This window comes from Microcaecilia unicolor, chromosome 2 (genome assembly GCF_901765095.1).
Source record: "Microcaecilia unicolor chromosome 2, aMicUni1.1, whole genome shotgun sequence".
Lineage (NCBI taxonomy): Eukaryota > Metazoa > Chordata > Amphibia > Gymnophiona > Siphonopidae > Microcaecilia > Microcaecilia unicolor.
Window position 1 is genome coordinate 316437850 of NC_044032.1, and position 27468 is coordinate 316465317.

General features: G+C 46.9%; 1 protein-coding gene across 2 annotated transcripts in view; it reads right to left on the reverse strand.

The window, feature by feature from the left end:
- FSD1L (fibronectin type III and SPRY domain containing 1 like) overlaps positions 1-27468 on the reverse strand; it is a 525899-nt gene that overhangs the window by 341078 nt on the left and 157353 nt on the right. For both annotated transcript variants that reach the window (XM_030194325.1, XM_030194324.1), the window contains one exon: positions 17792-17913. In XM_030194325.1, coding sequence (XP_030050185.1) covers positions 17792-17913 — 122 coding nt within the window. The remainder of the gene's footprint in view (positions 1-17791; positions 17914-27468) is intronic.

Below are 27468 nucleotides of genomic sequence, written 5' to 3' on the forward strand. Positions count from 1 at the left end.
GACGGACAGACACCAGAGGGTGGTAGTAAATGGAATTCGCTCGGAGGAGGGAAAGGTGAGTAGTGGAGTGCCTCAGGGATCGCTGTTGGGATCGATTCTGTCCAATATATTTGTGAGTGACATTGCTGAAGGGTTAGAAGGTAAAGTTTGCCTTTTTGCAGAAGACACTAAGATTTGTAACAGAGTGGACACCCGGGAGGGAGTGGAAAACATGAAAAAGCATCTGAGGAAGCTAGAAGAATGGTCTAAGGTTTGGCAATTAAAATTCAATGCGAAGAAAGGCAAAGAGATGCACTTAGGGAGTAGAAATCCAAGGGAGACGTATGTGTTAGGCGGTGAGAGTCTGATAGGTACAGACGGGGAGAGGGTTCTTGGGGTGATAGTATCTGAGGACCTGAAGGCGACGAAACAGTGTGACAAGGGCCGTAACTAGAAGGTTGCTAGGCTGTATAGAGAGAGGTGTGACCAGCAGAAGAAAAGAGGTTTTAATGCCCCTGTATAAGTCGTTGGTGAGACCCCACCTGGAGTATTGTGTTCAGTTTTGGAGGCCGTATCTTGCTAAGGATGTAAAAAGAATTGAAGCGGTGCAAAGAAAAGCTACGAGAATGGTCTGGGATTTGCGTTACAAGACGTATGAGGAGAGACTTGCTGACCTGAACATGTATACCCTGGAGGAAAGGAGAAACAGGGGTGATATGATATAGACATTCAAATATTTGAAAGGTATTAATCCGCAAACGGACCTTTTCCGGAGATGGAAAGGTGGTAGAACTAGAGGACATGAAATGAGATTGAAGGGGGCAGACTCAAGAAAAATGTCAGGAAGTGTTTTTTCACGGAGAGAGTGGTGGATGCTTGGAATGCCCTCCCGCGGGAGGTGGTGGAGATGAAAACGGTAACAGAATTCAAACCTGTGTGGGATAAACATAAAGGAATCCTGTTCGGAAGGGATCCTCAGGAGCTTTGTGGAGGTTGGATGGCAGAGGCGGGGCTGGTGGTTGGGAGGCGGGGTTAGTGCTGGGCAGACTTATACGGTCTGTACCCTGAAAAAACACAGATACAAATCAAGGGGCTGGTGGTTGGGAGGCGGGGCTAGTGCTGGGCAGACTTATACAGTCTGTGCCCTGAAAAAGACAGATACAAATCAAGGTAAGGTATACACAAAAAGTAGCACATATGAGTTATCTTGTTGGGCAGACTGGATGAACCGTGCAGGTCTCTTTCTGCCGTCATCTACTATGTTACTATGTTCCTTCATGGCATTTGCCACTCCAGAGTAGAAAGGTACAGTTGATATTAAATATAGAACAAGGATGACATAATAGATTATGTGAATAACATAATGGATTGTCATTACAGAGTAAAAGAGACAATTGATATTACCTAAAGAATACTAATGACCTGGTAGATTAAACAGATAGATTAATATAACGTCATTTCAGAGTACGGATGCAATTTGTATACTACAGAGATTATAATCATAGGGAGAAAACATTTTGGATATCAAGTAATAGGTGATGTATTACAGTTCCTATTATGGGTGTCGCATTCTCGAGGGCATTCTATCAGGTTCTCGAGGCGGAACTGAAGTTCGTGAGCCCTTGGGCCACTGCTGAGGAGCGGCAGCGGCAGGCAAGACTACCCTGGAGCTGGGCATACGGAAGGACCGGACTGGAACTCTGGATTGGAAGTAGGCAACTGGAACCGGCAGGACAGGATCTGCTTCACCTGCGCTTGGCCACAGTTCCGCTAGAGTTGAGCTCCAGCGTGCAGGTGGCCGGCAGGACTTGCAGGACAGGGCCGGAACTGGAGAACCAGAGGACCCACTCTGGGTCTAGGAAACACAAGGGAGACTAGACTAGGAACTAAACACAGACAGTGTGCTGCTGCACAGCCACTAGCAAGACCCAGAAGACAGACCAAGGAACACAAGGCGTACAGAAGCTTAGCAGGAGCAAGGACTAGGGCAGCATACACACTAGGCAGAATGGGGATCCGGGAATACCCACAGGGTAAACCCTCTAGCTAGGTGGAGACAGGCTACAGGAATAATCACCCAGGAAATACACACTAGCTAGACAGATACAGGACTCAGGATATACAAGCAGGGTAGGCACACAGGCTAGGCAAGGCAGGACTCAGGGTAAAGAGAGCAAACCAGGAAGAACAGGCCAAGGGTCTTGGGCAGGCAGCACAGCAAACAGAGTAACCAGGAAGAACAGGCCAAGGGTCTTGGGCAGGCAGCAGAGCAAACAGGGAAACCAGGAATATCAGGCCAAGGCTCTTTGGCAGGCCGCAGAGCAAACAGAGTAACCAGGAATATCAGCCCAAGGGTCTTGGGCAGGCAGCAGAGCAAACAGAGTAAACCAGGAATACAGGCCAAGGGTCTGAAGCCACAGCCATTCCACACACTGACTGGGGAACTCACAAAGGCTGAGGCTTCGCATACAGACAGAGAACCAACCCAGACAAAGGCTTCACCCCAACGCAGGGTAAGCCAGGGACAGAGGCTTCACCCCAACACAGGGTAAGCCTGGAGCAGAGGCTTCACCCCAAACAAAGGGTAAGACCGGAAGACCCCCCCAAGGAAGGACAACAGACAAAGACACACAGACACAGAAAGAAGCTGGGCAGCAACCCAGAGAGAGGCTAAGCAGTAGTGCAGCAGACACTTACTAACCTGACCTGGCCTAAGAGCATAACACTATGCAAAGGCCCCGACTGCAAGCACAGCACTTCCTTATGAAGGCTCTCACTGATGAGTCACCAGCAGCAGGACAGGAGCAGGAAGTACACTGACCCCAAAGAGAGGCTTGACACACATAGGAAGTGAGCCCACAGGAAAGACAGAGAGGGGCCATCTTGGAAACTGGAACCGAACAGATGGAAGCCATCTTGGAAACTGGCCAGGCAGGGAGGCATAGCCCACACAGGTGAGGTCTAGTGAGATAATCAGCGCAGAGACTAGAGACAAGACTAACACAAACACAGACAGAAGCCAGCAGAGCTCCTGACCCCCAGAAAGAAGGTAAGGCTGAGGGTGGTCACGGCCACCGACGTGACAGTACCTCCCTCCTCAAGACCCCTCCCTCCCGGTCCCATGGGGTTTTCAGGTGCCCAGGGGTAACTGTGGTGAAACCTCCTGATGGGTTTCAAAACCCAGACATGGATCACTGGACTGGAAGTCCCAAGGAAGTTCAAAACTGGCAGACAGGAGCAGAGTTTGTAAACCGGAGGCTCCTTCGAATCACCGCTGGGCCAACTCAGGAACTTGGATGCAGCAAGAGGAGCAAAGTTCAAAAGGAACCCTTCTCTGAGGAAACCCACAACTTCCTGGGCCTCTTGGCACTTCCATGTAGTGACAGGAACAAGGTTGGAGCCACTACCCCAGATGACATCAAAAGCTGGACTGGCGCCCAAAGTGGCATCCCAGTCTTGATAGGAACTAGAAGTCTGAACAGAAACCAATTCGGAACTGGAATCTGGGTTGGCATCCAAAGCTCGGCCGGGATTGGAACCCGAACTGGCATCAGAAACTTGACTGCCACTGTAACTGGATTCAGGAGCTTGACTGGAACTGGAACTCAGCAAGAGGTCAGCCTCCTGACTGGCAGTAGAACTTGGGGTAAACTCAGCATCTTGGCTGGAACTGGAACTCTGAGCGGGCTCAGCATCTTGGCTGTAACTGGGACTTGGAACGGACTCAGCATCTTGGCTGGTACTCGAACTGGAAACGGACTCAGCCTCTTGGCTGATCCTGGAACTCGGAACGGACTCAGCATCTTGGCTAGCATGGAACTCAGAGCGGACTCAGCATCTTGGCTGGAACTGAAACTTGGAACGGACTCAGCATCTTGGCTGGTGCTAGAACACTGAATGAACTCAACAGCTGGACTGGAACTGGAACTTGGCTGAAGCTTAGTGAGAGGGGCTACTCGGACCGCAGTCAGAGGCTTGGCTAGAGGTGCCACTTGAACTGGAATCAGGGGCTCGGTTAGAAGCACCCCTCGAACTGGACTCAGAGGCTGGACTGGAGGCGCCACCTGGACTGTCAAAAGAGGCTCCACCTACCCTCCTCTCTTCCTTCCCGTTCACATTAATTGATTGATTTGCTTACTTTATTTATTTTTTGTCTATTAGATTGTAAGCTCTTTGAGCAGGGACTGTCTTTCTTCTATGTTTGTGCAGCGCTGCGTACGCCTTGTAGCGCTATAGAAATGCTAAATAGTAGTAGTAGTAGGCTAAGTTTGAAGCACCCCTCGGACTGGAGTCAGAGGCTCGGTTTGAAGCACCCCTTGGACTGGACTCAGAGGCTTGGCTGGACGTGCCACTTGAAGTGGAACCGGAGGCGCGGCCAGAAGCGCCACTTGAGCAGGAATCGGAGGCTCCCTTAAAGACGTCCCTCGTGCTGGACTCAGCTTGACTGGAGGCGCTACTTGAACTGGAATTGGAGGCTCGGTCAGCAGCGCCACTTGAACAAGAACCGGAGGTTTGGCTGGGAGCGTCATTTGGACAGGACGCAGAGCTTGACGGGAATTGGAACTTGGCGGGGAACCAAGCTCCGGGCCGGAACTGGCACCCGGACTGTTCCGCAAATCCTGCTGATAAGGCCAGAGCTGGAGATCCCGAAGACGCCTTCTTTCGGCGTTGGCTTCAGGAGAAGTCCGCAGGACTGGATCCGAGAGAAGTTGCGGTGATACTCAAAGAGTGTGGTGGAAAGAACCATAGCAGAGACTGGGTTTGTCTGGGACCCAAGCTCCCTGACACGCCTTCTCTCCGCTGCAGCTGCAGCTTCAGGAGAATTCTTCAAAGCGGGGTCAAACAAAAGTTCTGCACGGTACTCCTGGAGCGTCATAAAGGCATCAAGAGTAAAAATTGGGTTGGAGCTGGGATCTGAACTGGAATCAGGAGCTGGAACGGGACCCGGACTGGACTCAACATCTTGAGTAGAACTAGGAGGCTGAATGGGAGCTGAACTTGGGCCGGACTCCAGACTGGGATCAACCTCTAGCCTGGAACTGAATCTCAAGGCACACTCCGCATCTCGACTGGGACTGGAACTCTGCAGGGGCTCAGCTAGGCGTACCACTCGGACAGGAATCGGAGGTTCAGCTTGAAACACCCCTTGGACTAGATTCAGTGGCTTCACTGGACGTGCCACTTGCACTGGAATCGGAGGCTCAGTATGAAGCACCCCCTGGATTGGACTCAGGGGCATAGGTGTCTGCCCTCCTTGGACTGGAATCAGAGGCTTGGTACGACATCTCACTCGGCCGGACCTCAGGGAACTGAGTAGGACTGTCCCTCGGGCTGAACTCAGAGGCTTAGCTGGAGGCTTCACTCGAACAGGATTTGAAGGCTCCGCTTGAAACCCTCCTTGGACTGGACTCAGCGCCGGTGGACTGGAATCCCGAATAGGAACTAACCCGCTATGGTACCGCAGGCTGCTCTGCTGAGGAGGCCTGAGCGGAGGAAGTCCCCGGCGTCCTCTTTCGGCCTCAGCTTCAGGAGTATCCCGCAGAGCTGGCTCCTCCAGAAGTCACAGAGCGAGATAGCAGGATTCATGTCAGCAACTGGGCTATGGCGGACCAGACGCCACCAGAGACGCTTTCTTTCAGCTGCTGCTTCAGGAGTATCCTTCAGGGCAGGATCAGACAAAAGTTTATCTCGGTACTCCCGAAGCGTCATAAAAGGACCCAAAAAAGAAACTGGGCTGACATAAGGATCAAAGTCAAAATCAGAAACTGCATCCAGATTGTCCATAAGGAATGAAGTCAGGGGTAGGAAGCCCAACTGGACCGATGATCTTGCCGGACTCATGGCCTTTGCATCCCGTCGCGTTCTCGAGGGCCTTGGCATTCTATCAGGTTCTCGAGGCGGAACTGAAGTTCGTGAGCCCTTGGGCCACTGCCGAGGAGCGGCAGCGGCAGGCAAGACTACCCTGGAGCTGGGCATACGGAAGGACCGGACTGGAACTCTGGATTGGAAGTAGGCAACTGGAACCGGCAGGACAGGATCCGCTTCACCTGCGCTTGGCCACAGTTCCGCTAGAGTTGAGCTCCAGCGTGCAGGTGGCCGGCAGGACTTGCAGGACAGGGCCGGAACTGGAGAACCAGAGGACCCACCCTGGGTCTAGGAAACACTAGGGAGACTAGACTAGGAACTATACACAGACAGTGTCTTGCTGCACAGCCACTAGCAAGACCCAGAAGACAGACCAAGGAACACAAGGCGTACAGAAGCTTAGCAGGAGCAAGGACTAGGGCAGCATACACACTAGGCAGAATGGGGATCCGGGAATACCCACAGGGTAAACCCTCTAGCTAGGTGGAGACAGGCTACAGGAATAATCACCCAGGAAATACACACTAGCTAGACACAGGACTCAGGATATACAAGCAGGGTAGGCACACAGGCTAGGCAAGGCAGGACTCAGGGTAAAGAGAGCAAACCAGGAATACAGGCCAAGGGTCTGAAGCCACAGCCGTTCCACACACTGACTGGGGAACTCACAAAGGCTGAGGCTTCGCATACAGACAGAGAACCAACCCAGACAAAGGCTTCACCCCAACCCAGGGTAAGCCAGGGACAGAGGCTTCACCCCAACACAGGGTAAGCCTGGAGCAGAGGCTTCACCCCAAACAAAGGGTAAAACCGGAAGGACCCGCAGTCCACAGACAGTGGCAGGGAAGACCCCCCCCCCCCCCCCCCCCCCCCCCCCATGGAAGGACAACAGACACACACACACACAGAAAGAAGCTGGGCAGGAACCCAGAGAGAGGCTAAGCAGTAGTGCAGCAGACACTTACTAACCTGACTTGGCCTAAGAGAATAACACTATGCAAAGGCCCCGACTGCAAGCACAGCACTTCCTTATGAAGGCTCTCACTGATGAGTCACCAGCAGCAGGACAGAAACCAAAAATACACTGACCCCAAAGAGAGGCTTGACACACATAGGAAGTGAGCCCACAAGAAAGACAGAGGGGGCCATCTTGGAAACTGGAACAGAACAGATGGAAGCCATCTTGGAAACTGGCCAGGCAGGGAGGCATAGCCCACACAGGTGAGGTCTAGTGAGATAATCAGTGCAGAGACTAGAGACAAGACTAACACAAACACAGACAGAAGCCAGCAGCGCTGCTAACCCCAGAAAGAAGGTAAGGCTGAGGGTGGTCACGGCCACAGACGTGACAATGGGTCATTGTGGTATGCCTTGTTGAAGAGATAGGTCTTTAGTGATTTGCAAAAGTTGATTAGGTTGTGAATTATTTTCAAGTCCATTGGCAATGCATTCCACAGCTGCGTGCTCATATAGAAGCTAGATGTGTTAGTTTGCATTTTAGTCCTCTACAACTGGGGAAGTGAAGATTTAGGAATGTGTGTGCTGATCTTTTAGCATTTCTAGATGGCAAGTCAATAAGGTCAGTCATATAGGCCGGAGAATCTCCGAGGATGATTTTGTGAACCAGAATACAGACCTTAAACGTAATACATTCTTTAAGTGGAAGCCAGTGTAGCTTTTCTCTTAGGGGTTTGGGGCTTTCATATTTGTTTACCGAATATGAGTCTGGCAGCTGTGATTTGGGCTGTTTGTAGTTTCTTGATGAGTTGTTCTTTACTGCCAACATATAGTGCATTGCAGTAGTCTAGATGTTTCTTGGGAAGAAAGGTTTTACTCTTTTTAGTTTCTACATAGAGTGGAACATCTTCCTTGTTGTGTTTTTCACATGGTTTTCCATTGTGAGATTCCGGTCAAAGGTAACTCCAGAATTTTCAGGGTGTCTAACACGGGAAGTGAGAAGTTTGGTGTGGATATAGTGGTGAATTTACTTGTGTTGTATTGACGGGTGAGTATGAGACATTGTGTTTTTTCTTCATTAAGTTTTAATTGAAATGCATCTGCCCATGAGTTCATGATTTGGAAGCTGTGGTTGATGACATTAGTGATTTCCTTTAGGTCATGTTTGAACGGAATGTAAATCGTGACATCATCTGCGTATATGTAAGGGTTAAGGCCTTGACTGGATAGCGATTTAGCCAGGGGTGTCATCATTAGGTTAAAGAGGGGCGGTGAGAGTGGAGATCCTTGGGGCACACCGCATTCAGGTGTCCATGAAGTTGACATACTCGAATTAGATTTCACCTGGTATGCTCTTGTGGTTAAAAATCCTCTGAACCAGTTAAGCACGTTACCTCTAACTCCGAAGTATTCTAGGATGTTTAATAATATTTTATGGCTAACCATGTCGAATGCACTGCACATGTCGAATTGTAGTAGAAGTATGTTGTTTCCTGTTGCAATTGTTTGTTTAAATTTGGTGAGAAGGGTAGTTAGAACTGTTTCAGTGCTGTGATTAGCCCGAAATCCTGATTGTGATTCATGAAGAATTGAGAATTTATTTAGGTAATTGGTGAGTTGCTTGGTCACCATACTTTCCTTTAATTTGGTTATCAGAGGGATAGATGCTACTGGGCGGTAGTTGGTTAAGTCACTTGTATTTTTCTTTGGGTCCTTAGGTATAGGAGTGAGTAGAATGTTCCCTTTATCTTCTGGGAAGAGTCCATTTTGTAGCATATAGTTCAAATGCTTCGTGAGGTCTTGTGTAAATTGTTGAGGTGCAAGTTTTATAAGGTTATTAGGGCATATGTCTAGTTTGCATTGAGATTTGGTGAGCCTTTTGATCAACTGAGAAATGGTATCGTCCAAGAGTATGTCAAAATTAGTCCAGGTTCAATCAGCTGGATGTTCACAGGGTATTGGGTCTAGACAGTTGAGGAATTTTAAGTAGTCGTTAGTAGTATCTGGTTATCGTGAGTCGTAACTTCACTATTTTCTCTTTAAAATATTTCGCAAGATTATCTGCTGATGGGATGTCTATGCTGTTTGAAGTAACCGGAGTGGTATCTAATAATTTACTCACAAGTTGGAAAGGTTTATGTGTGTCCTTGTAGTCTGGTCCAATATTAGTTTTGTAATATGATCTTTCGGTTTGTCTGATGGTGTATTTGTATTTTCTTTGTAGTTGTTTCCAAGCATTGAGTGTGGAGTCGTCTTTTTTTTTTTTGTTCCATGTTCGTTCTAACCTTCTAACTTGTGTTTTTAGTTTCTTCAATTCTTCATTAAACCAAGGTACTGAGTTCTTTCTGCATGAGGTTCTGGTTTGCAAAGGTGCTATATTGTCTAATATGTTTAAGCATCTATTGTCCCATTCTAGAAGAAATTGGTTTGAGTCTGTTTGTGCTGTCCATTTGTTATTATAGAATTGTTGCCAGAATGTAGACGGGTCAATCTGGCTTCTCGTGGTATAGGTTTTGCGTTGTTGCTAATGGTGTATTTCTTTTTTCCTCCATTGTAGGGAAAAGTTTAATTTGAAATGGTCAGACCATGGTGTAGCTGTCCATGTAGTAAGTGTTAATCAAAGGTTAAGATCTGGGGAGAATTTGTATGTAATGATGTCTAATGTGTGTCCTTTAATATGGGTTGGTTGCGAATTTGGCCATTGGAGATCCCATAGTTGGAAGAAATCCTTGCAATCACTCACGTTAATTGAGTTAGGATCTTCGAGGTGAAGATTAATATCCCCTATTATAACAAGGTTGGAGTTAGAAACACATGTGTTCAATATGAAGTCCATAAAGTGTGTTTGGCATTCCTGCCAGTTGCCTGGTGGTCTATAAAACAGTACTACTTTGAGATGGTCAATTAAATTTATATGATTGATTCTAACTGAGGCAATTTCAAGTTGGGGAACTATGGATTCAGCTATTGTTGTAACAATGAAATGGGATTTATGAATAATAGCTATACCTCCTCCTTTTTTTCCATACCTTGTCCAGGGGGTAATTTTATATCCTGGGGGGCATAGATTTAAGATTATGGGGTCTTTGAGATCATGAATCCAAGTCTCACTAACGAATAAAAGATCAAGCTTCTCTGTTGTGATCCAGTCTGTTATTGTTGTTGTTTTGTTGACTACCGATCTGGCATTTATGTATCCCATTTGGATTGACTGATAGGATTCATTTAGAGTCGGGGATGTATTCATTTTTATAAGTTGTCTGTCCTCTTTGATTCTGGGTTTGTTGTTTCCTTTCTTTCTATTATGTTGGCTGTGACCGTATGTAGTAGGTTTTTCTTTTAGTTGGTTGTTATTCTTATGGTGGGGGGTGATGTGATTGGGTGGTCTGCAGGGTTTATGTAGTGTGGGTATGCTGTTGTCAGTGAGGGGGTGGTCAGTGCATGATAAATGAGGGATATAGAGTAGATTATTAAGAGTAATTTGGTAGTATTCATTTTAGCGTTGGTTTTGAAAAATACAGTAGGCGCTGAGGAAAGACCGAGTTAGTTGTGGATAGCAGTAGTATATGATGGGAGTTTATGGTCAGTAGTGAGTTTAGTATGGTGCAGTATAATACAGTAAGAGCAGAAGTAATTGCTAGGAGTATGCAGTCAGATTACAGCTCAGTATAATGAAGTGTTATGCAGCTGCCTCAGAAGTAACTGATTTACGGATTGTTTTTGAGCTATTGAGATCAATGGTGGCTCCAGATCCTGTATTATGTTAGTATGCTGAGGAGATGAGAGGGGGGAATCGTTTTAGGATAAGGTTCTGCTTTGGTTTGTCTCTTAGTAGATAATTAATTTCTCCTGTAGGACTCAGTATCATTGGAATATTCTTGGCTCGATCGAGGGGGCAAGATGGCGGCCGAGTAGGAAGCAAGAGAAGCAGCTCCAGATCTATTTCCCCGCTTATTTGAAAAACAATTTACCTGATGCCCAAAAGGTGAGGCAGGCAACGCGCTAGCCCAGCGGCGCTACCCTTGCCAATGATGGGGACTCTGGATCGCTTCCTGATGTTGAGTATAATGTCGGGAAATTTTTCTACACTGCCGCAGAGTTTGGAGAGGGGTCTCCCATCCTTGCGGCTTGAAGCTGAAACAACATTAAGTCCCGAAGTGCGCAATCCTCCCCTGATGCCAGGAGCAACCCAGGAAATCCCGGATATTTCGACGTCGATGGGGTCTCCCATTTAGACGCTGACTTTCCCCGCATCGGTAATTGCGGGTGAAACAGGAGAGAGTGTCCATGGGGGAAATCTAACGATACATGACAGCCAGCCACCGAAGGACTCCGTTGAACTTGGCTTACCAAGTAAGTCTGTATTGCCTCAGAAACCAAGAGTTATAACTTTAGAGTCAATATGGGAAGCTCTAGTGTGCCTAGAGGCTTCCTTTTCCCTGAAGTTCACATTTGTCAACCAACAGATAAATTCTTTGTCGGAGAAAATACTTATATTGGATCAAAAGATGGCAAATTTGGGCAAAGAAATTGAAAATCATTCTAATTCTATACAAAACTGCCAGCAGATTCAAATTAATTTGATTAAAGAGAATCTTTATTTACAGAATAAGATTGACATGCTGGAAAATTACCAATGTTCAAATACTCTTAGACGTATAAATTTTCCAAAACAATTGTCAATCTCACCTCTTATTACATTTAAAAAGTATTTAACAGAGGTCTTGTAAATTCCTGAGCAATCTCACCCTCCGATTTCAAAGACATACTATATAACACCTTTCCAGAAGAACTTTGATCAAGGAGAACATAGTAACATAGTAGATGACGGCAGAAAAAGACCTGCATGGTCCATCCAGTCTGCCCAACAAGATAACTCATATTTGCTACTTTTTGTGTATACCCTACTTTGATTTGTACCTGTGCTCTTCAGGGCACAGACCGTATAAGTCTGCCCAGCACTATCCCCGCCTCCCAACCACCAGCCCCGCCTCCCAACCACCGGCTCTCGCACAGACCGTATAAGTCTGCCCAGCACGATCCCCACCTCCCAACCACCAGCCCCACCTCCCGATCTTGACTAAGCTCACTATGCTTGTACATAGTTTTATATTCTTACCTCTGTTAGGCCTGTTCCTAAGGGCTAGGCCTAAGGCCTGTACTTTGCTCAGTTTGGTTCTCACCTGTAACATACAGTACTGCTTTCTCAGGAGCTGAGAACAGACACTTCAGGGATACACATTTTGCTGACTTTGCTGGAGCTGAGACTAGGCTTTTCATATAAACTGGATATAATGATGTAACCTTGGGACACAGTGAGCCTAGAATGTTTCAGTTTTTGGGTGAGGGGACACAAGGGTATTGTTCTATGTATTTTTTTGCTCTCTGACTAACAGCACGCAGAACTGATAAGTAATTAGCCAATGGTTACAGACTTTGCACGTGAACTCCCATCAGGAGAGACTGATAGAATACAGGAACAATCCATATATGGTTCTGGTTGATGGAAAATCACATGATTTGGGCAAACCGAAACTTACAAATGATATATATGTGGTGGGATGGGACAGTGTGAGCTGAGCACTGTCTGCTATTCAGAGGGAACAATTACCTTGTATATTTTTGGCTTAGTGATTATACCAATAAACCTTTGCTTGTGGTGCGCCTACAGCTAAGTCTGATTGTACCTCTTATTCTTCAGCTTACAAGGCTGAAGTGTTTTCCTCTCCCTGTAGAGAAAGAGTAGAGCCCCCAGCGGAAACTCTAGACATGAATCTAACCCAAATAATTGAAGACGATTTGGTGGGTGTGACAAAAGCAACTTTAATAGTGACATTTATTTTACAACCTGATAGAGACTGGATACTCAAGCAATTTTTTCTTCATAGAGAACACAGTTTCCTGGACTGTAAAATAAGAATGTATCCTGATGTCTCCAAGGTTACAGAAAAGACAAGAATTTCTCAAACTTCGCCCGAAAGCTCTACAATTGGGCGCGTTATTTTGGTTAAATTTTCCTTGCAAATGTGTTATAAAGTTAAATTCTGTTAAATATATATTCTTTGATTCTAAACAATTGAACTCATTTTTTGAATCCAAGGACCATAATAACTTCTACGCTGTAAGGTTTAAGAATTACTTGATGCTCCTCTCTGCCACCTTTTTCTAGGTTTAAATAGAAATTTAATTTTTCCTGATATGTACTGTGTTTTGCCTCCAAATTGTGGACTGTAGATGAGCAAAAGATCATGATTTAATTATATATGTATAACTATTTTCCTTTATCACATAATGACTTATAGTAATCTTTTCTGGTTCTGGTTCAAGAATCTCTACTTGAAATATATTGTAAATTTAATAAATAAAATTTTAAAATTAAAAAAAGGAATATTCTTCGCTCACCAGTACAATCCTGGGTTGCTTTCTTTTCTGAAGTTATTTTTTAATACATACAGGTGGGTTACTCACAGTCAATGTTCGGAAGTGTTGCCCAGGGCACTGGAAGTCCTTAATTCTGAGAACTGTATCAGTGGTCGGGTTGGGATCTCTGGTGAGTTGGCTATAGTGTAGGGTAAGAAGATGGTTGAATCAGGTAGGAGCATAGGCATCGGCATCATTCGGGATGGATGCGGGCCTCTCTCTCCGCGGCTGTCGTGATTGGCGTGGGTCCGTGGTGACGGCTACGGGGTTGGGTTGGTCAAAGTATCGCCATCAGGGAATGTACCTCAAGGCAGCCTCCCGGCGTACAGCCACGTGCACGGTGCTCCTCTTCTCCTCCACTCTGAGCAGTTGTGGTGGGTGGCTGTCCTCTAAGCGCTCCCCTCGAGCTTCACAGCATGTGCAGGGGCTGTCCAGGCGGCCGAACGGTTCCTTTTGGGCCGTGCAACAATCGGGGTCACTTATTATTATTATAACTGAAATGAGCCAGCACCATGAGAAATTTTTCTTATTATGCCACCTTTCACAGATCGTATAAGTCTGCCCAGCACGATCCCTGCCTCCCAACCACCAGCCCCGCCTCCCGATCTTGACTAAGCTCACTATGCTTGTACACAGTGTTATATTCTTACCTCTGTTAGGCCTGTTCCTAAGGGCTAGGCCTGTACTTTGCTCAGTTTGGTTCTCACCTGTAACATACAGTACTGCTTTCTCAGGAGCTGAGAACAGACACTTCAGGGATACACATTTTGCTGACTTTGCTGGAGCTGAGACTAGGCTTTTCATATAAACTGGATATAATGATGTAACCTTGGGACACAGTGAGCTTAGAATGTTTTCAGTTTTTGGGTGAGGGGACACAAGGGTATTGTTCTATGTATTTTTTGCTCTCTGATTAACAGCACGCAGAACTGATAAGTAATTAGCCAATGGTTACAGACTTTGCAGTTGAACTCCCATCAGGAGAGACTGATAGAATACAGGAACAATCCATATATGGTTCTGGTTGATGGAAAATCACATGATTTGGGCAAACCGAAACTTACAAATGATATATATGTGGTGGGATGGGACAGTGTGAGCTGAGCACTGTCTGCTATTCAGGATTTGTGTCTTGTTTTGTGGTGTGCTCCAGAGGGAACAATTACCTTGTATATTTTTGGCTTAGTGATTATACCAATAAACCTTTGCTTGTGGTGCGCCTACAGCTAAGTCTGATTGTACCTCTTATTCTTCAGCTTACAAGGCTGAAGTGTTTTCCTCTCCCTGTAGAGGGCAAGGTGATTTGGAAAACACATCTTGGCGCTCTTTGAACAGGGGCATGATTTTCCCTTAATTGCCCTTTGATTGCCCCACTAAACTTTTCAAAGAAGTCTGAGCTATCCCTGCAGCTGGTCTGCGGACAATTTTTTTTTTTTTTGATAGCACAGAAAAAAAGAGAAGAAAATAAAGTGATTTCTCCGGAGCTGTGAGTGTGGAAAGCCCCTGCAGGGTGCGCTGTATTTCACTGCAAAAAAGGCACACAGGGTGCACAAGTGTGGTGACCTGAGTTGACGCGTCAAAGGAGAAGGACCGAGATGGACTGACAAAAGTACATGTGAGAGTGGAGTGGATTTGGCACCGTTCACGGAAGAGAGTGTGTATGAACAACTAGGAAACCTAAAGGTGGACAAAGCCATGGGACCGGACGGGATCCACCCTAGGATATTGAGGGAGCTCAGAGAGGTTCTGGCTAGTCCTCTTAGAGATTTGTTTAATAAATCCTTGGAGACGGGAGAGGTTCCGTGCGATTGGAGAATGACGGAGGTGGTCCCTCTTCACAAAAGTGGTGATAGGGAAGAAGCTGGAAACTACAGGCCGGTAAGCCTCACTTCGGTTATTGGAAAAGTAATGGAAGCGATGCTAAAGGACAGGATAGTGAATTTCCTGGAAGCCAATAAGTTGCAAGATCCAAAACAACATGGTTTTACGAAAGGGAAATCGTGTCAAACGAATCTCATTGAATTCTTTGACTGGGTGACTGGAGAATTGAATCAAGGACGTGCTATGGACGTAATCTACTTAGATTTCAGCAAAGCTTTTGACACGGTTCCCCACAGGAAGCTCTTGAATAAACTGGACAGGCTGAAGATAGGACCTGAAGTGGTGAACTGGATTAGGAACTGGTTGACGGACAGAAACCAGAGGGTGGTGGTGAATGGAATTCGCTCGGAGGAGGGGAAGGTGAGTAGTGGAGTGCCTCAGGGATCGCTGCTGGGACCGATTCTGTTCAATATATTTGTGAGTGACATTGCCGAAGGGTTAGAAGGTAAAGTTTGCCTTTTTGCGGACGATTCTAAGATTTGTAACAGAGTGGACACCCCAGAGGGAGTGGAAAACATGAAAAAGGATCTGCGGAAACTAGAAGAATGGTCTAAGGTTTGGCAATTAAAATTCAATGCGAAGTAATGCAAAGTGATGCACTTAGGGAGTAGAAATCCACAGGAGAAGTATGTGTTAGGCGGGGAGAGTCTGATAGTTACGGTTGGGGAGAGGAATCTTGGGGTGATAGTATCTGAGGATCTGAAGGCGTCGAACAGTGTGACAAGGCGGTGGCCACAGCCAGAAGGTTGCTAGGCTGTATAGAGAGAGGTGTGACCAGCAGAAGAAAAGAGTTGTTGATGCCCCACCTGGAGTATTGTGTTTAGTTCTGGAGGCCGTACCTTGCTAAGGATGTAAAAAAAATGAAAGCGGTGCAAAGAAAAGCTACGAGAATGGTATGGGATTTGCGTTACAAGACGTATGAGGAGAGACTTGCGGACCTGAACATGTATACCCTGGAGGAAAGGAGACACAGGAGTGATATGATACAGACGTTCAAATATTTGAAAGGTATTAATCCGCAAACGAACATTTTCCGGAGATGGGAGGGCGGTAGAACGAGAGGACATGATATGAGAGTGAAGGGGGGCAGACTCAAGAAAAATGTCAGGAAGTATTTTTTCATGGAGAGAGTGGTAGATACTTGGAATGCCCTCCTGCGGGAGGTGGTGGAGATGAAAACGGTAGCGGAATTCAAGCATGCGTGGGATAAACATAAAGCAATCCTGTGCAGAAGGAATGGATCCTCAGAAGCTTAGCCGAGATTGGGAGGCGGGGCTGGTGTTTGGGTGGTGGAGCTAGTTCTGGGCAAGACTTCTACGGTCTGTGTCCTGAAAATGGGGCTAGTTCTGGGCAAGACTTCTACGGTCTGTGTCCTGAAAATGGCAGATACAAATCAAGGTAAGGTATATACAAGACGTAGCACATATGAGTTTATCTTGTTGGGCAGACTAGATAGACCATGCAGGTCTTTTTCTGCCGTCATCTACTATGTTACTATGTTATGTAAATGCATAATTGGTGCAAGTTTGGAATTTTGGAAGACGCCTGGTGTGAGTATTGTTTCTTTATTTTTTTTGCTGTTTATGGGGGAAAACAGCTTTTGCATATATACGCTTCTAGCTTGTTTTTTTCATTGCTAGTTATATTCTGGCTCTCATTGTATTTTTGTGGCAGCGTTGGCATTTGCTATTTGCTTAGACTTAGTGGTGCTTAAAATGGATAGTGCATTGAAGATTGTTTGTACCAGTAATCCTTTATTGGAAAAGGAAACTGTAAAATATAATGAGAAATAGGTGGAGCTGTCAAAGAAAGATCCTTTTATTAATTGGCCAAATATAAAAAGGGAAGCAGTTTGGTTGAACATTTGAAATATTATGATCTGTGGAAAAAAGAGCATGATAAGAATGTTGTTAGTAAACCCCCTCCATATTCTAGTGCCCAGAAGGGACTGTATCCAGTGCTGCCATCTGAGACTGCAGCTCAGATGGCAGAGGTATTTGTTCCTATCCCTCCAGACACCCCAGACCCCCTGCCTTCTGTTGAAGCCTCAGCCCCTGTCCAGAGCCATCTGTTCCACAGAGGTCTGATGGACAATTAGATTTAACTCCCCAGACTAAGTGGATTTATGTTTCTGGTCCAGTACAGAGTGTGGATTTACCTAATCCTTGTGGGTATTTTCAAACATTATTAGAACTGGACCAGCTTAGCCCCATTCCTATTGACAACAGTGACTGGGAGGATGATGAGGATGTTCCTCAAAATCCCCATCGAGAGTATGATCAGCCAGATGTTCATATAGTAAATAGACTTCAGAATGCAGTGGCTAGGATATTTGTGACACAGGCGCAAGTGAGCACCCCTAAGCAGATTGTTATTCAGGGAGAGCATTCAGATTATTTTGTAGATCCCTGGTTGATAACATAGCGGGATGGACAGAATGTTTGGCTACACAGATGACTCCCTACCCTCGAGAGGGATCTTTTCAAACTGAAGCAGAACCAAGAAGACCAAAGCGAGGCTTGGCTTACAGGAAGAATAACAATAGGGTAAAAGGCAGACTGGAGAGGTCACAGAGCTAGATACAGAGAAACAGTAGGTCTGAACATAAGGGCACGGCCACAACCGTGACAACGTCTCATAATATAGAAGTTTTCATAAAGCTTTTTGGGGGTTTCATTTTTTTTTTTACCTGACAAGAACTTCAAAGTCTGAATCATCTGTCTTTCCTGGGAGAAATCCACCATCAAATGGTTCATGTTGTCACTGACTTTGGGTTTCAAAGAGAGGCGAAAGGCAGCAGCCATGGTGACCCTACAGCCAAAATTTGAGAGGCATATGGTTAGACTTATGTATCAGGCCTGATCTACTGCTCCTCTAACTCAGTGACCATACCAAAGGTGGCCTACTGAGAATCAACACGAAGGTTGTGGGTACTCCTTTTTAAAAAAAAACACGTAACAAGATATATTTTGAAAACACTGAAGTTTTCTGGATCTGCTCCCATGAACATGTCAGAGAGGAACCCACTGCAAGGAAAAATCGACAACACACTTGTGGAAACTAAATGCCAATCTGAAAAATCCAGTACCAATTTCAGAGGATCAAGCAGAACTACATCAGAGTTCCATAGATCTGTTGAGGATTTTGGGAAAATCTTGTTAACAGATTCTTCTCATCTGATCTTGGGGAAATACATATTTTGTTTAACTTGAACCGGACTAAAATGTGCCAGGTGTAAGTTCTGCTTTGAAGAGTTTACATATTCTTAGAAAATCATCACACAGTTTCTTAAAGATAATGACCAAAACGTCAGGAATGATCATTCTAAATTTTAAAATACCAAATAAAAAGATCCGTTTCTGCTACATTTTTGTAGTTCAGCAGCAAAAACTTCCTCCTCCCACAGTTCTAGCAACAAATGTAGATATATACCTGTAGCAGGTATTCTCCGAGGACAGCAGGCTGATTATTCTCACTGATGGGTCGTCGTCTGCCACGGCCCAGGAGACCGGAAGAACTTGCAAAACAAAAAGAAGAACTTTCCAGAACGTGCTGTCGCACAGGCCGAACGCACAGCGCATGCGTGAACAGCTTCCCACCTGCGACGCGAGCGTGCCTTCCTTAGTTTAATAAAAAAAGCAAAAACAGAGAACTAAAACAACTCCAAAGGGGAAGAGGGTGGGTTTGTGAGAATAATCAGCCTGCTGTCTTCGGAGAATACCTGCTACAGGTATGTATCTACATTTTCTCCGAGGACAAGCAGGCTGAATATTCTCACTGATGGGGTATCCCTAGCCCCCAGGCTCACTCAAAACAATGAACATTGGTCAATTGGACCTCGCAACGGCGAGGACATAACATAGATTCACCTAAAAAGAAACATAACTGAGAGTGCAGCCTGGAACAGAACAGAAATGGGCCTAAGAGGGTGGAGTTGGATTCTAAACCCAGAACAGATTCTGCAGCACCGACTGCCCAAACCGACGATCGCGTCGGGTATCCTGCTGAAGGCAGTAGTGAGATGTGAATGTGTGGACAGATGACCACGTTGCAGCATTGCAAATCTCTTCAATGGAGGATGACTTCAAGTGAGCCACTGACGCTGAAATGGCTCTGACATTATGAGCCGTCACATGGCCCTCTAAAGTCAGCCCAGCTTGGGCATAAGTGAAGGAAATGCAATCCGCCAGCCAATTAGAGATGGTGCGTTTTCCGATGGCGACTCCCCTCCTGTTGGGATCAAAAGAAATAAACAATTGGGCGGACTGTCTATCGGGCTTTGTCCGCTCCACGTAAAAGGCCAATGCTCTCTTACAGTCCAAGGTGTGCAACTTGTCTTCACCAGGGCGGCTATGAGGACGGGGAAAAAATGTTGGCAAGACAATTGACTGGTTCAGATGGAACTCCGACACCACCTCTGGCAAGAACTTAGGGTGAGTGCGGAGGACTACTCTCTTATGATGAAATTTTATATAAGGTGCGTGCACTACCAGCCCTTGGAGCTCACTGACTCTACGAGCTGAAGTAACAGGTACCAAGAAAATGACCTTCCAGGTCAAGTACTTCAGATGGCAGGAATACAGTGGCTCAAAAAGGAGCTTTCATCAGCTGGGTGAGATCCCATGACACTGGTGGAGGTTTGACAGGGGGCTTTGACAAAAGCAAACCTCTCATGAAGCAAACTAAAGGCTGTCCAGAGATAGCCTTACCCTCTACACATTGATGATAAGAACTAATTGCAACTAAGGTGAACTCTTATGGAGTTGGTCTTGAGACCAGATTCTGACAAGTGTAGAAGGTATTCAAGCAGGGCCCGTGTAGGACAAGAAAAAGGATCTAGGGCCTTGCTGTCACACCAGACAGCAAACCTCCTCCATTTGAAAGAATAACACTTTTTCGTGGAATCTTTCCTGGAAGCAAGCAAGACTCGGGAAACACCCTCCGAAAGACCTAAGGAGGCAACCTCTATGTTCTCAGAATCCAGGCCGTGACAGCCAGAGACTGGAGGCTGGGATGTAGAAGCGACCCCCTCGTTCTGGGTGATGAGGGTCGGAAAACACTCCAATCTCCACGGTTCTTCGGAGGACAACTCCAGAAGAAGAGGGAACCAGATCTGACGGGGCCAAAAGGGTGCAATCAGAATCATGGTTCCGCAGTCTTGCTTGAGTTTTAGCAAAGTCTTCCCTACTAGAGGTATGGGAGGATACACATACAGAAGGCCTGTCCCCCAATCAAGGAGAAAAGCATCTGACGCTAGTCTATCATGGGCCTGAAGTCTGGAACAGAATTGAGGGATTTTGTGATTTGTCTGAGTGGCAAAAAGATCCACCGAGGGGGTGCCCCACGCTTGAAAGATCTTGCTGACAACGTCCATGTTGAGTGACCATTTGTGAGGTTGCATGATCCTGCTCACCCTGTCGGCCAGACTGTTGTTTACGCCTGCTAGATACGTGGCCTGGAGAAACATGCCATGATGGTGCGCCCAAAGCCACATCTGGACGGCCTCCTGACACAGAGGGCGAGATCCGATGCCCCCCTGCTTGTCTGTCTGAATAAAAATGATTTGATTGGACAGCCGATCTCTGAAAGCCTTGAGAGCGTTCCAGATCGCTCGTAATTACAGGAGGTTGATCTGAAGATCTCTTTCCTGAAAGTACCAAGCTCCTTGAGTGTGAAGTCCATCTACATGAGCTCCCCACCCCAGGAGGGATGCATCAGTCGTCAGCACTTTCTGCGGCTGAGGAATTTGGAATGGGCGTCCCAGGGTCAGATTGGATCGAATGGTCCACCACTAAAGGGAGATGCGAAATTCGGTAGAGAGATGGATTACATCCTCTAGATCCCCTGTGGCCTGGCATTACTGGGAAGCTAGGGTCCATTGAGCTGATCTCATATGTAGGCGTGCCATGGGAGTCACATGAACTCTGGAAGCCACGTGCCCTAAAAGTCTCAACATCTGCCAAGCTGTGATCTGTTGAAACGCTCAAGCCAACACTAGGGCCAGGAGATTGTCTGCCCTTGTCTGGGGAAGATAAGCTTGAGACGTCCGTGTGTCCAACAGAGTTCCAATGAACTCCAATTTCTGTACCAGGACAAGTTGGGACTTGGAATAACTGATTACAAACCCCAGTAGCTCCAGCAGTCGAATAGTCATCTGCATGGACTGTAGAGCCCCTGCCTCCGAGATGCACTTCACCAGCCAATCATCGAGATAAGGGAACACATGCACTCCCCAGTCTGCGAAGCGATGCTGCGACAACTGCCAAGCACTTTGTGAAGACCCTGGGCGCAGATGCGAGGCCAAAGGGCAGTACACAGTACTGAAAGTGCCGAGTTCCCAAACGAAATCGAAGATACTTCGTGTGAGCTGGAAGTATCAAGATGTGAGTATAGGCATCCTTTAAGTCCAGAGAGCCTAGCCAATCGTTTTCCTGAATCATGGGAAGAAGGGTACCCAGGGAAACCATCCTGAACTTTTCCCGGACTAGGAAGTTGTTCAGGGCCCTTAGGTCTAGGATGGGACGCATCCCCCCTGTTTTCTTTTGTACCTGGAATAGAATCCCAGCCCTTCTTCCCCTGGTGGAACGGGCTCAACCGCATTGGCCTTCAGAAGGGCGGAGAGTTCCTCTGCTTGTGCTGGGATCTGAAGGACTGAGCTCCCGGTGGGCAATTTGGAGGCTTGGATAGCAAATTGAGAGTGTATCCTAACCAAACTATTTGAAGAACCCACCGGAGGTTATAACAGGCCACCTTTGGTGAAAAAATATCAACCTCCCCCCGACCGGAAAGACGTCCGGCATGGACACTTGTTCCAAGGCTATGCTGCACTGGAGCCAGTCAATAGCCCATCCCTTGCTTTTGCTGGGGAGCCCTAGGCGCATGGCATTGACGGGAACGCGCATGCTGAGGCTGAGCCTGAACTAGCTGCCGAGAAGAAGTGTACCTACGCCTATTATAGGAATAGGGAGCACTCCTCCTCACTCCAAAAAACCTCCTGGATGAGGAGGTGGTAGCAGAAGACATCCGGCGGGAGAGAGAATCCATAGCATCATAGTGCTTTTTAATCTGATCGACCATGTCCTCTACTTTCTCTCCAAAAAGATTATCGCCCCAGCAAGGAACATCTGCCATTCGCTGCTGGGTCTTATGATCCAGGTCAGAGACACGCAGCCATGAGAGTCTGCACATCACTATACCCTGAGCAGCTACTCGGGATGCTACATCAAAAGTGTTGTAAGTCCCCCTGGCCAGGAATTTGCAACACGCCTTCTGCTGCCTGACCACCTGGTGAAAAGGTTCGGCAAGCTCCGGAGGAAGTGCTTCAACTAAACTAGACTGTTGCCTCACCGAGTTCCGCAAGTGGATGCTCGTGTAGTTTGGTAAGTTTGGATCTTGGCGGCCTGATACGTTCTCCTCCCAAAAGAATTCAATGTCCTAGACTCTCTGCCTGGGGGCGCCAAGGCATAGTCTCTACTACTCTTGGCTCTTCTGAGAGCAAAGTCCACCACCATGGAGTTGTGAGGAAGTTGGGCCTTCACCATTACAGGCTCTCCATGGACTCTGTACTGGGACTCAGATTTTTGGGGGACCACTGAAGAAAGAGGGAACGACCAATTTCACATAAGCACTTCCCTCCGTGTATCATGCAAGGGGGCCATTGCAACCTCAGCAGACAGAGAAGGATAATCCAAGACCTCGAGCATCTCGGCCCTGGGCTCATCCACAACCTCCATAGGGAATGGAATGTCCTTAGACATTTCCCGAACAAAAAATGAGAAAGAGAGACTCTCAGGTGGACACATTCTACTTTCAATTGGCGGAGTAAGATCAGAGGGAACCCCACACTACTCTTCCTCCGAAAAGTATCTGGGGTCCTCCTCCTTTTCCCACGAGCGCTCCTCATCAGTATCGGACAAAAGCTCCCTAAGAGCAGCCCAAACCCGAGCCTGTCTCAACGTTGAGGATCGACGACCTCGTGGGGGCTGTCGAGAAGTCGACCCCTGCCTGGACTCTGGCGAAGCTTCCTCCCCGGACGTCGAGGGGGAATTGACCCGGGTGGCAGCCGACGCTGGTACCGCAAGCGGCACCGAGGACGGAGACCTCACCACAGGCGATGGGCCCAGATGCCGCTTCCGCAGTCGGTAGAGAAGACGCAGACACAGATTGGCGCAGCAATCCCTCCAGAAGCTCTGGAAGAAGGGCCCTGATGCGCTCTTCGAGTGCTTCCATTGGAAAAGACTGGTGGGCCGGCGCAGGAGTCGGTGCCAGAATCTGAGGGGGCTCGAGAGCCGGTACCAGGCTGCCAGATGACCGACGCATTGGCACTTCTTGTATGGAGGGTGAGCGGTCCTCCCGGCGCCGACGCTTCTTGGGTGCCATCTCCCTCGGCTCCCCAGAGCTCTCGGTACCATGCATGGAAGGAGATCGATGACGGTGCTTCTTAGCCTTCGCTCGACGCCCGTCATCGAGACTCCTCGGTACTGAAGAGGAGGACGTGGAATCCTCATGCCTCCTCGTGGCCGGGTCCGACGAATGTCAGTCCCAGGGGGCCTGCATAGCAGTAGGCCTCGAGACAGGTGGAGACCCACTCGATGCCTCACTGCTCTCAGCGCGATGTGGTCATTCGGCAGCCATTATCTGCGCTCTCGATGTCGCTGCTTCCCTCGACGACGCCGACGTCGAAGGACTGGACCGATCTGCAAAACGTTTCTCACGTTGAGCCTCCCGAGTCACTTGGGTCCGTTTCTTCATCAACAAGCACAGCTTACAGGCAGCTGGTCGAGCCCAAGGTACTGAAGACATCATGCGTGGGGGTTGGTACCAGAAATGGTCCAGTTGCAGTGAGTACAATGCTTGAAGCCGCTGGGAGTCCTCGATGACATGGACGGGAAACCAGCGGCTGCCAAATAAAAAGGCACAAAAAAAAGGGAAAAAGACCCGACCGAGCGGCCTAAAGGCGGCCGTGACAAAAAAGAAAGAAAACTTAGACAAGTGACCAAAAATAAGAATTATAAAGGAAAAAACGAGCTTTTTTTTTTTTTTAAATATTCGAACTAGAAACAGAAAAAGAAAAAACAAAAAGATAAGCAACAAACGCTAACGAAGTCTCCTAGGCACGCAAGAGCAGAGCGAAAAATCGTGTCTCTCAGACCGCGGAAAGAAAAGAACCAAGGAGGGCACGCTCACGTCTCAGGCGGGAAGCCATTCACGCATGCGCTGTGCGTTCAGCCCGTGCAACGGCGCATTCTGGAAAGTTCTTCTTTTTGCTTTGCACGTTCTTCCGGTCTCCTGGGCCATCGCATGACCCATCAGTGAGGAATATTTAGCCTGCTTGTCCTCGAAAAAGTGAGTTACCCTCAGGGGCGTAGCCATGGGTGGGCCTGGGCCCACCCAGCAGCAGTGTCCCTAAAGTAGTTTCTGGATCCACTGGCAACAGGCTTGCTGCGATTCCCACATGCTGCCTGGGGCTTAACATCCTCCTTGCAGCTCCTCTGCCACAACGGCTTCTGCCCAGTCAAGATGTGGGTTAGCGCTTAGTGGTTGCAAGGAGGTCGTTGAGCGGCAAGCAGCATGTAGAAATCACTGCCACTGCAGAAGCACGAGGACTACTGTGGGTGGGATGGGATAGGAAAGAGATGGGAAGGGGGTGAAAGAAGCTGCATGGGGGGAGTGAAAATGGGGAAAAGATGCTGCATGGAGGGAGGGAAGACAGGGGATAGATGTTGCATGGGGGGAGGGAACATGGGGAAAAGATTCTGCAAAGGGGAGGGAACTTGGGGGAAAGATGCTGCATGGGGGGAGAAGATGGTGAAAGGGGGGAGAAGGGAGAAATCTTACATATGAGGTGGAGGGGGGGGAGACATGCTGCATAGAGAGGGGACAAGTGGCAAGAGATGGAGAAATGTTGAACATAGGGGTGGAGAGGAGGGAGAAATTTTGGACACAGGGGTGAAGGGAAGGGAGAAATGTTAGACATAGGGTGGAGGGGAGACAGAAATGTTGGACCTGATGGGAGAGATGCTGCATGGGAAGGAGAGAGAGATGTTGGACCAAAAACACAAGGGAGGGGGAGAGAGAGATGGTGGACTGGGAATGAGAGGGGAGATGGTGGACATGGGGGTGGATGAGAGAGGTACACAGGAGGTGGTGAGGGGAGAAAGAAAGAAATGCTGGACCATGGGGGAGAGGGCAGGAGGGAAAACAGAAAAGACAAGTAAATGTCAGGCAACGAGAGTGGAGTGGGAGGGGAAGAAGTGGGATCAGATGCTGGCTAGAAGGGTGGAGAGAGAAAGACGATGTGAATGGTGGAACTCTGTGGAGAGGCCAGGAGGGGTGGCAAGGAAATGAATGAAAGGATAGTGATTAGAGAGGGTAGAAATATGGTAATGGGGAGTAGATTAAAGATGAAAGAGAATGTAGGGCTAGGGATGGAGTGAGATGGGGAATGGGAGACATAGTGGGTGAAATAAGAAGATGGAAATTTGATAAGTAGTTGAAAAGTGAAAAGGAGAAGTAGAGTGAGAGAGGCAGAAAAGATCAATATAATATGTCAGAGGCAGGAGAGAGGAGAAAAGACAATTGGACTGCAGCCGCTTGAAGAATTATTAGCAGAAAAGAGAAATTGGAACCAGCAAGATGGAAAAATAAAATGTCCAGACAACAAAGGTAGAAGCAAAGCATTTTATTTTGAATGTTTTAAATGGAATATATTAGCTTTTAGAAATGTGCATAGCAAATGTCTTTGTACTGTTTTATGTCTCCAGTGTTGCAGTAATGCTAAGTTTAACTTCTTGGAGTTCCCATTCAATTTTTATCTAAATATTTTTATTTCTAATTTGTGATCCCTTGTTCTGTATTTGGTGAGGGTGTGTTGGTGTGATAATAATGGCAGGTGGGAAATCAGAGAGCAGGCAGAAAGGAGAGGGAATTGGGGAGGGGGCCCTCCTTTATTTTCTGACCTGGGCCAAAGTAGGTCTAACACCAGTTGCTGTATAGTTGGTATGGATTCCAAAGCATCCCCAGCTAAGGACCACCTCCAAAAAACAGCCAGAACTCCCTTCTACCAAGCTCTGCAGTTGGCAACAGCATCCTTGAACCATCGATAACTAAGCATGTTTGGGGTGCCAGCATCAGTGGCTCAGGGTCATTGCTGCTGCCTGCCAAGCTTCGTAAAAGAGAGTTCTGGCCATGTTCAGAGAAAGTTTTCAGCTGACAGAGCATGGGGATCCTTGTTAGCTAAAGTATTTATATTTTGAGGTGGGGGTAGGGAAGGGCAGGGCAGAGAAAATTTTGTGTCCACCCACTTTGGGCTCAGGCCCACCCAAAACTGGCTGTCTGACTATGACACTGGCTACCCTGATGATATAAGTATTTCAAAATAAGCTTAACTGCTTGTGGTTAAAATTTCTTAATAAATTTGTCCAAATAGCATAATACTACAAGCTGTACAACAATGACAAAGGTGAGTCAGCTCCCGACAGGCCATGGTGCTATATGCTGTGGTACACAGTATTCAACGAGTACAGACCTCCAGCTCTGTTTTTCATCATAGCTCAGTTGGGTCTGAGTACCACCTAGGAGTAGCAAACTCAGCCAGCAAAAGGAGTGGGGAGAATTGTGGGAAAATGAGATTGTTCTTTTACATTTTTTTTTTAATTTATAAGTTTCAACATTTACAAATCAAGAGAGACTCTTGTACAGCATAGCCTATAGGAAAATAATCGATCAACATAGGGAACTAGCACAATCAAAAAGAAAAGAAAGTAAAAGCTGTAGTCCTCTATGAGATTTTGTTCTTTTTCACTTAACAGCACTGAGAAGATGCCCTCCGTGCCATGCTGAGGCTAGCGAGTTGTCGTAATTCATTGGGGCATGCTGTCTGGGGTAGGTCAAAGATAAAGGAATAAAAATTAGGGGGAGGGGGGGGGGAAAAAACAAAACCCCTAGTGTTACCTATTAAGAAGCCTGGAGAAAGGAATGAATAAAGGTAGCCCAATTTTTCCACGGATAAGGTAAGAGATATGTTCTTAGCGGTGGATGTAGTCTGTAAGGGCTGAAAATCAGAACTAACATTTGCTGTGCCCGTAAATGGTGCTAGGTATTCTGTAACTTAATGCGTTACTAGTGGCTATAGACTGTTTTTTTCATGGCTTCCTGGACATATAGAGGTGAGACCCCTAGCTCAACTCTTCATTTATAATCAATTATTCTAATTAGGACACCAAGAGGGGAATTTTCAATTTTCATCTGAGTTTCAATTACATTTAATTGGTTTCCAAGAAGCAAACACTAAATAAATGACAAATTACAACAGTCAAAAGGAATATATTCATCTGATACCCTAGTTCCTTAAGAAGTTTAATTAAA